The 10,929-nt window shown below is 36.1% G+C and overlaps 2 protein-coding genes across 2 annotated transcripts; both read left to right on the plus strand.

The window, feature by feature from the left end:
* Positions 1 to 1,343: 1,343 nt before the first annotated feature.
* LOC134747155 (alpha-(1,3)-fucosyltransferase C-like) lies at positions 1,344 to 3,832 on the plus strand. Its single transcript, XM_063681736.1, has 3 exons — positions 1,344 to 2,487; positions 2,733 to 2,843; positions 3,670 to 3,832. The coding sequence occupies exons 1-3, from the start codon at positions 1,490 to 1,492 to the stop codon at positions 3,830 to 3,832; spliced, it is 1,272 nt and encodes a 423-aa protein (XP_063537806.1). The 5' UTR covers positions 1,344 to 1,489.
* A 1,915-nt stretch (positions 3,833 to 5,747) lies between these two features.
* On the plus strand, positions 5,748 to 6,640 carry LOC134747483 (spherulin-2A-like). The gene has a single exon (XM_063682103.1). The coding sequence runs from the start codon at positions 5,762 to 5,764 to the stop codon at positions 6,638 to 6,640; it is 879 nt and encodes a 292-aa protein (XP_063538173.1). The 5' UTR covers positions 5,748 to 5,761.
* The last annotated feature ends 4,289 nt before the right edge of the window (positions 6,641 to 10,929 follow it).

The raw sequence follows: 10,929 nt of genomic DNA on the forward strand, positions 1-10,929 counted from the left end.
CCTATAGTAAATATCAGTATTTTCAGACGTGACTGTACTTTATTCACATACAATGTACAAATTTTATTTTGAATATTTTTCCGTAGTATTTTACACGAAATGCCATTATTTTCAAAGATGTAAAATAGGTATTTAAAAAATCGGCCAAGTCCGAGTCGGACTCGCCCACCGAGGGTTCCGTACTTTTTAGTATTTGTTGTTATAGCGGCAAAAGAAATACATCATCTGTGAAAATTTCAACTGTCTAGCTATCACGGTATTCACGATTCATGAGATACAGCCTGGTGACAGACAGACAGACAGACGGACAGCGGTCTTATTAATAGGGTCCCGTTTTTACCCTTTGGGTACGGAACCCTAAAAATTAGGTTTGTTTTCTATACCTTCCTACAAAAAGGTACACAAAGCAAAATTACTATGCACTTGATTTTTTTCTAGAAAATATCTCCAAATACCAGTAATTCAAATATGTACACCAAAAAACCTACAGACTTAAAATATATTTCAATTTCAACAAACGCCACACAGTGCTGTATAATTTCCCGGTAAAACTCACGTTTGCAAATAGTACAAAAACTACACAGACCGAAATATGTCGGCAATTATACTAAACAGAAAATTAAATATGAAAATCTCTTTGTTTGGACGAGCGCGTGTCGAATAAGGACGTAAAACCATACTGCGGCGAAATGTGTTATACTTTTTAGGTTAGAATCGCGTACGCGAGACGTGCGCTCCTCTCGGCGGACGCTATGCAAATCCTCCTAAATAGACGAGTGGCGTCATGTAATGTACTATTTCTGTGACATGAGCGATGGAAAATGGACTTTGTTGCAAAGTCAATTGTGTTTACTTTCCTTTCGCGGTGACGTATGGATACAGGACACAGGTTGTTTATTTAATTTTGTCGTGTACTTACTTGTTTTTTAGGGTTCCGCACCCAAAGGGTAAAAACGGGACCCTATTACTAAGACTCCGCTGTCCGTCTGTCCGTCTGTCCATCTGTCTGTCTGGCACCAGGCTGTATCTCATGAACCGTGATAGCTAGACAGTTGAAATTTTCACAGATAATGTATTTCTGTTGCCGCTATAACAACAAAATACTAAAAAGTACTAAACCCTCGGTGCGCGAGTCCGATTTTTTTGTTTAACTTTTATAAATATATTTTATACTATAAAAATAGCTACTTGTTTGTATTAATTGTTTAGTCTATCTAGTTAACGCTATGTATAAATAAACTTTTGGTTTAAAGTTTAAACTTTATCTTCTCTTGCTGTCTGATCTCGGTTATTTTTGCTGGCGGCGAACCTACTTATTTACAGGGGAAACAGTAGAAAGAAACAAATACTAAGTATTCAACCTTTCCACGTAAACCTTATCATTTAACGTCATACATTCCGCATTCATCCCACAATCACGCAACAGAAGTAATTTGTAAACAACAGTCATTTAAGAGAACACACGCAGTCTGACACTCGCGTCTTGAACATGTCTCAAATACTGAAGGCCGTATTATTTGCCGCTTATGTAGCGCTTCTCATACAATTCCTAAAACTTCTACGCACACAGCAGAAAGTAATCGAAATTGAATACATCGGCAGACCTCCCGGCAGTTACAAGAAGATAATGAGAGAAATTAAAAAGATTACTGTGAAAAGTAAGAGCAAATATCAGTACGAGCAAATATCAGTCTTTGATAAAACCTTTGAGAAACCGCTTAGATTACCAACAGATTTAAGGTACATTTTAAAGTGGACGCAAGCTATGACTCACTACTCAAATCCGGACTTTATTAACGGACAGAGGCCATTTTTGGACCATGACTGCCCATTTTATAATTGTTTTATGACAAACGATAAAAGCCTTCTGCAAGATCCTAGATATTTTGACGCTATATTATTCGACGTTGAAAACAATTGGGATTATCATCCGAACATCAGAGCATTGCATCAGAAGTACATCTTTACTGCTTCTGAACCAGCCGGTCTATTCCCTGTCTGCGAATCTTTATATAACAACTACTACAACTGGACATGGAGCTATAAACTTGACTCAACAATTCCCCAACCATTTTTCAATATTTACTTCAAAAACGGTACAATTGCTGGACCTCAGTTAAAGATGCAGTGGCTTGAAAATTCTTACTCTCTATCGCGGCATATAAAATCGAAGCTTAAAAGGAAAACAAAGCTGGCCGCTTGGTTTGTATCACACTGCAAAACAAAAAGTAAACGGGAAAATCTTGTGTCCGACTTGAATAAATATCTAGAAATGTATAATTTCACAATAGACATTTATGGTCTGTGCGGTAAACATGCTTGTCCTAAGGATGATATGAATACCTGTTTGGAGATGTTGCAAACGGACTATTACTTTTATTTGGCATTTGAGAACTCGCTAGATGAGGATTATGTGACGGAAAAAGTGTTGAATGCGTTGAATTATTATACTGTGCCTATAGTTTACGGCGGTGCAGATTATTCTAGGTGAGTTGACACGACTCCGTGCCTATCTTGTGATTATCATCCGATTTTTTTTGCGAGCCTATAAAGTGCCCCACTGCTGGGCAAAGGCCTCCCACCTACACTTACACTTCAACTTACTACACTTCCAATTCAAAATAATCCAACCTCTACATCTCGAATCAGAAGTTATACTTATTAAATAAGATATATTGCCCCTGCTTAACCTAGATATCGATTGCTTGTATGTAACTATGGTTTGCTTTCAGGTTTTTGCCACCAGACTCGTATATTGACGCGAAAAAAATGACCCCAGCGGCGCTGGCATCGCTGATGTATGAGATAAGCAAGGACCCGGCCACTTATTTCACATATTTCGCGTAAGTTGAACATAACGGATAACTCACGCTAGTATATACGGTCCTGGTCCTTACCGAAAGAAACTTAAACTTCGAGAAAGAGGTCACTCGTTGAATCCGACTCGGTTGGGCAGCGTTCGGGAAGCTCCCCAGTATCTTTTCGTCCAAATTGCCGCAGTGTCTTAAGTCAAAAGTCTTTGACCAGTGTGTGTTGCCAGTGATGACATACGGATCTGAGACGTGGGCGCTAACGATGGGCCTCATAAGAAGGCTCAAGGTCACGCAAAGGGCAATGTAGAGAGCTATGCTCGGGGTTTCTCTGCGTGATAGAATCAGAAATGATGATATCCGCAGTAGAACTAGGGTCACCGACATATCTCGCAGAATTGCAAACCTTAAGTGGCAGTGGGCGGGGCACATTGCTCGCAGAACTGATGGCCGGTGGGGCCGGAAGGTTCTGGAGTGGCGTCCGCGTACCGGAAGACGAACTACCGAAGTTAACGACACTTCGTTTTCTATGATGAGTGACGAGGATCACGTTTTCTATAGAAAAGGAAGTGTTGGACGCCTCTACCCGGACCTGGCTGTTCTAGCTTGAGTCATCCTTTATGCATGTGAGCTATTATATTCTTGGGTCGCTTGTATACGTCCGTTGTTTTTACCGGACAATAGATCTTGTTACGCGACTCCGTCCAGTTTTGTATGTGGCTACCGACACGAGAATACAAGACCATCGTTACCTTACACGGACAATTGTCCGATGAAAACAACGAACGTACAGCGGTCTTAGGCGCTCCATCAGATACAAACTTCTGTAAAATAATGACAGACATATCGTTCTTTACAGATGGCACCATAATTACAACTACAAAGCCAACTCCCTGGGGTCACACCTCTGCCGGCTCTGCGAAATGCTGAACGACTCGCATCAGCCTTCTGAGCTTAGAAACTTCACCCAGTGGTGGAACACTGAGGGCAACTGCGAGGAGAAGGTGTCTGATGAGTGGTAAGGTATAATTTATGATGAATTAATTATCATTCATGTAAGAGTACATACATAGGAAATGTTTGTTTGTACACCTGTAAAGGTAGAGTCTTGGTGAGTCCACGTAAAATTGTTACCATAGTAATTACTGTGCAATGTACCCATTTCTCACAGACAATAAAAATTATGATTATGAAACATTTATAGTTTTTCTCTTTTTTAAGATAAATGTGGAACTGGGCTAGTCATGTCTGCCGAATGCCGAATTAGCTGTGTTAAAATTTATAAAAATAAAATCTCACATAAAATGGCCCAAATTAAGTACTGTATTTTTACGAAAGTTAGATACCTATGTACGTTGGTTTTGATCGGATTGTACCTATCAATACTGAAAACAAGGATTCCTAACAATATTTGTGGTTAACTAAAAATAGTAACTTCTACCCCCGATCTCCCCTATTATTATTTATCAAATTCAAATAAGGTAATTAAAGTTTATTTACCTAATATTGGTGTATACTAGTATTCAGAAAATAGGTCAGTCAATTTATTTTTCACCACACCAGCTGGTAAAGGCTCTCTTTTGGTTGTTCAAAAAGTAATAAGAAAATTGCATTTTATTCACATGTAAGGCAAAGTAATCAAATGCAAATTTTGAGTTGTTTTCTTATGTTTGCTGGTAGAATCGACTTTTAAGTGATGATTTTGAATAATAAATATTTAATAACATTTATTTTGAATCGATTTGCTTTGATTTTGTTTGATATTTTACAGTTAGTATTTTCCTTGTGTTGATGTGTTGAAAAATTTAATTTTTTACTCGGTGACAAAATTTGTTTAACCCTCGTGCCTTGAAACCCTCGCAACGCTCAAGCTTACATTTTTGGAATGTTTCGCTTGCTAAGGTATCAATATTAGCACGAGAGGTTAAACAACAACTTTGCCACTTTTAAAACAAATAACTATTATTTTATTTCTTCTCGTTGAGCTTAGCATGAGTAATTTGAAACTATCAGCAAAACAATAATATTCAGAGAGTATGTAGGTACTATTTGACTGTGACGTAACCGTCTGCGTCATCCAATAACTAGTTAAATAAGTACTGAAATTGTAATTTTCACTTCCATCCGTAAATTCAACCGCCCTATCGCCGTCATCAAAATATAATAGCCTTAGCTCTCAAGGTGTCAGCAGAAATTTTAATTATATTCGTAAAAAAATGGCGGCCAATGGTGATGACTCTGTAATTGGAATTATCCCGAATTGAGGCTTTGAATAATGAGTCTTAACGAGCGCGGTAAGAGGATTGCGAATAAACGTTTGGGGACTGCTTTTGCTGTTACTACTGTTACCAGGTCAGGGATTTTATTTATATAATGACATATGAGGGTTTTTTTTTATATAATGACACACACAACGCAAGTGTAAGTAGTTACAATTTCAGAATAAGAAAAAGTAAAATTACAGCATTTTAGATATTTTATCGCGAAGATATATATAAGAAAGAGTGGGACCATGAAAATAAGTGAAATACTTTATGTTTTGTTATCGCCTTGTTGCCCAATAACAAACTGCGACGTTTTTTACTATATCCCTCTCTCTCTCTCTTGGCGCTCTCATGGTTTTGCCAGTCAAGTTACTGCGCGCACGTACATCGGTACTTGCTTACGCAATCAATATACATTCGATAACGGTTGTACTTATTTATATCAAAACATTAGTTTTATCTGTCAACATGAAGGTCCTGGCTATGCTCCATATAACATCGTAGCTACATTGTTTCTGAAGAGGGTGGAAAAATTGCTATTGGTGGAAGAGTTACCTATGCCTCATAAACAACACGATACACCCCAGCAGCTCGATAATTTTGACGCTACAATGGAAAACAAAACAAACAAATGGTCGTGCATACCAGCATAATAATTACATACATAATTATTCACAAAATTACACAATGCGAACCCGGATCATTATCATGCTATTGCCCGCACTGGCATTCGGCAGAATTATCGTTCATATTAAAGCAGCAGCAAAAAACGAGTCATCAGTACGCTTCACTGGGACTGACAGAAACATCATCAGCGACATCGAAATGAAGAGCTTCAACATCACTTCTTCAAATCTAAAGGCAGCTGTGCGTGGATACTCTGGTGGAAGCCCTAATGGTGTCTTTGTGAAAAGCCCTACGCCATGGGGAAACTTGTATGAAAGGTTCAATTGGACAGAAGTTACAAGAGTAACAAACGTTAAAAGAGCAATGATTACTAATATCGCAACTGAGGCAGTAACACTATCTAAATCTAACTGTATCAACCAATCTAACAATTCTGAAATAGTTTGTGATGTAAAAGCAGATGTTGATAACTATGTTAAGAACAACTTCACTGGAAAACGAATGTCAATAAACGCAGAATATCATATAGATTTGGTATGTTTGCATCGTAAATTAGTGTTGCGTTTAGGTGTGAATAACTTTACCGAAGATCCTATGAATTTGCAAATTAAAGATAAAATCACTTTAGAATCCTCTCAAACTGCTGTGTATGTATTAAATGCTACTAAAGTTAATATAGACGTGTTAGTGGACTATGAGTCAAGTGTTTTTGGAGATGTGGCCGCAAACTTTAATCCAAGATATAAGGGTCATCATTTCTGGGTATATAATTTAAGAGAGCTCATAGCTGTTGGCAGTGGCAGTATGTCAGCTGTTCAGAAAAATAGTAATTTAATCACCATGGAATATTTTATCAACGCATTTGCATACGCAGTTGATCAAAATACTGGGATGATGATTAGGGGAAAAAGCCACATCGTGCCGCCCAGTGTTCAGTAAATTGTAGAAAGTAACGCTTAGCAGTGCCCAGACTCAAGCTACAAAAAATAATACTATGTAGTCATGTATTGCGTAAAAATTTGTCAGATATCATTTTAGAAAATTCCGGTCCGGTCCAATTGGAGAGAAACAAAAAGATGTTTAAAGTCATAATTTTGTATATGAATACAATTTTTCAGAACTAAGACAAAGAAAAAAATTCTAACCGAACGAAACAAGGAGCCCAATTAATAAATTGTGCTTTGAGTTGTTAACAAATACTTGAATAGGTCAAGGAATTTATGTCATTTACATACAGTTTTATTTAAAAAAAACACGTTTCCATGACGTTTAAATGTATAAGTAGTGGATAAAACCTTACTTTATTAATTACTGAATCCATATTACGATGCGCCGTAATAAAAATATTTTTTTTTGATCATCGTCAGTTACGTATACTTATTTTAGTTTTAGTTTTCAAATAAACATACCAACGCAAACCTCCTGTAGTGTTTTGCTAGCAAACGAAACAAGTCTGTGACATACATCATTAGTCGCAGTTCTCAAACTTTATTTGACTGCAACTTTGGCGGCGCCGAACGAGTTCTGCTTAAAAGCGCTATGGACATTCCCCGGATGTTCTTCCAATTAACTAGAAAAAATGTTAATTGCATTATACAAATATTGGCACCGACTACTTAGCACTCTTGGCAGTGACAATGTCTGGCCGCGCCACACTTCACGTAAAACTTGGCGGGCAACTTAGGGTGGTCGGACTCGATGCAGATGACCGGATAGTCTGACGGGTCGATAAGTCTTGGACAGAGATATTAATTAGCATCTTAAGAGTTTCTTCTGTTTGAGTCATAAAAGATGATTCCTGATTGCGTCACAAATGTTACCTGTATAATACTTTTCATTTTTCATCAGTGGGTCATTGTTATTCTATGGAGTTTCACTATAGCATTTTAATAATTCCAAGTGTGTTATTTTTTTTCCATAAGCAATTTAAATTTGGTTTTAAATGGATTTGTTGGACAATTTCCATTATTCTGATATTTTACTCCGCATTGCATAAATAAGGATACTTTTACCTACACTGTTAATTGAAAGTGCCCTTAAGAAGTACTATGTAAGTTTATACACATGTATTTTACTTTCTTCGTATTCGAAATACAAAGTAGAGTGTTTAACTCGGATGAAAGGCACCATTTCATCCCTGGGTTAATAATCTACTATTCTAAATTCATCGGATACATTGACATCACCTAAACCTTTGGCAGTTTTAGTGGAAATTTTAACCATTTTTAGGGTTCCGTACCCAAAGGGTTAAAACTGGACCCTATTACTAAGACTCCGCTGTCCGTCTGTCCGTCTGTCCGTCTGTCCGTCTGTCTGTCCGTCTGTCTGTCTGTCACCAGGCTGTATTTCATGAACCGTGATAGCTAGACAGTTGAAATTTTCACAGATGATGTATTTCTGTTGCCGCTATAACAATAAATATTAAAAACAGAATAATATAAATATTTAAATGGGGCTCCCATACAACAAACGTGATTTTTCAGCTGCTTTTTTTCGTAATGGTACGGAACCCTTCGGGCGCGAGTCCGACTCGCACTTGGCCGGTTTTTAAGTTTTTTTTCTTGTTTACCCCAGCAGACCTTAATCCTTATAATCTCTGATTCCGAAGCCATATCCACTGTTAGCTGTCAGTCGAGGTAAGGATCCCAATCATAGCTCGAGCACACTTCCCACTTCAGCAAACTGCAAAAATAAACTCACAGTGAACTCTACCTGGCTAATAAAATGAAGTGAACTTCGAATGCTTGGCTTAAGGTGAAACCCAGAAGGTAATGTTGAAAAAGAAAAAAATATCATAAACTCTGGTTTGGAATCGATTATATCACTTTAAACTCGCGTTTTGTACACATAATTAATGTCATTACCGGAGTCATGGAATCGATTAATGCGTATAACCTACCATACTTTGCACAAGCAATTTCTATAAAACAAAATGTGACTTGTTTAACTTTCGGAAGTGGTTGTTCCTATATTTTATTATAAGATTTAGTATTCATTTTTAATTAACCTTAATAGTTTATTCTGAATACCTTAAGTTTGAGCCTCGATCAGAGATCGTTGTACGTCCGATGCCAAAAAAACATGTTTAAGCTAATTTGATTATTGTCGATACCATAGAGTAACTTATACTAGAGCGGTACTGTCATAGTAAATTTTGTAACCCTAGTAAATTCACTGCCATCTGTCACTCACTTTAAAACTAAAAATAAATATTTATAAAAATACGATAAAATGTATTTAAATATGGATAAATGATTTTTTTTATTTGCATTAATTATTTTTATGATTTTGACCCATGTTCTTTCACTGATATGCGTTAAAATTGTTAAATAACAAACTAAACCGTCAACCCCATCTATACGACAGTTGGCCAAAGCTAGTAGCGCCCTCTGAACGAGAATCAAATTTTCTTGATTTTCGAGGCACGTTTTTTCCTTAGACTGTATCCATCTATTACGGAGTTATAACTATCTTTGTTCGACACTTACACTGAAAAATGAATTGAAAACCCTAACTAGCCTATAAGGAAGGAAGTATTAATATAAAGTACATACTTAATGATTACTTTTCAATTCTGTTAAGAAAACTTAATATCGAACATAACTATGTACTTACTAAGCCGAGAAACACCAGGAGGTTGATTCTAATTTAAGAATTTGTTATGGTTTTAAACTTGTTTTGATACGATATGTCAATATCGTCAGACCGTCTTACTAATTGGCGCGCATCTCACGCGTACACGACTTTCATTTCATTTCGCATGCACTAATCAAACAGAGAGCGAAACTTTGGTGCCGATGACAGACGTATGACGTCAAGCTAAATACAGAGTGTTATCTAGATTATAGATACTTTATCAAATAACAACGTATTAGCCTCTTTAGTTTACTGATATTGAAACTTGAGTTGAGAGTTTTTATACGTACTGGCCACGTACAAAAACAAAACTAACTGTCTTTGTCATGTTAAAAACAAGATTGTTGGAAATGACAACCAATTTCTGTGTACTTTCTTTTTTGTGTAAATTACCAAGCATTTTCATAAATAAACAATTATATTATATATATATCATCATTATTAAGAATCATTGAGGTGTTACAATGTTGTTTTAAAAAAAACATCCTATATGCGACTTAACGTCATACATCTGTCATCGGCACCAAAGTTTCGCTCTCTGCTAATCAACGTAAGCGATATTGAAGGTCGTATCAAAATAAGCTCAAAACGGTAACAAGTTAAGCCTGAATTGAGCTCCCGCTTTCCGCGTAACTCTTGTAAAAGCGCAGGTTGCGCGAGTTTCATAACTTCTGTTTCTTAATTTATGTTTTGATTAAGTTGAGGAAGCTTTGAAACTCGGAGACTATTTGTCAACTTTTAATAGGTATTTTATACTTTTTTCCCTATTTATAGTACTTTGATTTAAACAAATTTATGTTGTTGCAGTTAATGTTTTTTACACTAATAGAATGGTGGTGTTAAAGTTTGGAAATAACCAAAGAAAAAAAACGCACTTTAGCCAGAACCAAAACTCTATTTCAAAACTGAAACCTATAAATATAAAAAAAAAACTTGGTGGATTAAGCGCTATTTCTGTTAGTTAATCCCAAGTTATTACATACAGTTATTAGCGAAGGAACTAATATATATATAAATATCAATGTAACAAATATAATACCACAGGAGATACTATCTTCACATTATTTTGAAATCTTATTATTCTGTAATTATTTAATTTTTAAATTATTATTTTATTGATTATATTCTTATGACATCCTTGTTTTGCCGATCATAATATGAATTCTTGTAGATTGACATGCCTGCAATTTATAATGTAATCTGTATTATGAAATAAATGAATTTAAATCTAAATCAAAGAAATCTAAAGGAAATCCCAATTAGTCAAAATCTTCACTGACCATTCCTTTATACAAATGTATTAGATTGCAAACAGTAGGTACTAAATAAATTGCGCACTTTTGCCACCTTTACTAAACAGCGTATTTATTTATTTATTTATTTAATCTTTATTGCACAAAAGAAAATACAAATGTACAAAAGGCGGACTTAATGCTACAAGACATTCTCTACCAGTCAACCTTCGGGCAAAGCAGATAGCGTATATGTCATTACTATTTATTTTAATTCATTTCAAATCTCACAAGCGGTATTGAACCTTTAAGTCTAAGGAGAGACTTTGCCTCCTTGTGTGTGTTCTACCGCCTGTACAA

Source organism: Cydia strobilella, chromosome 14, assembly GCF_947568885.1.
Source record: "Cydia strobilella chromosome 14, ilCydStro3.1, whole genome shotgun sequence".
Lineage (NCBI taxonomy): Eukaryota > Metazoa > Arthropoda > Insecta > Lepidoptera > Tortricidae > Cydia > Cydia strobilella.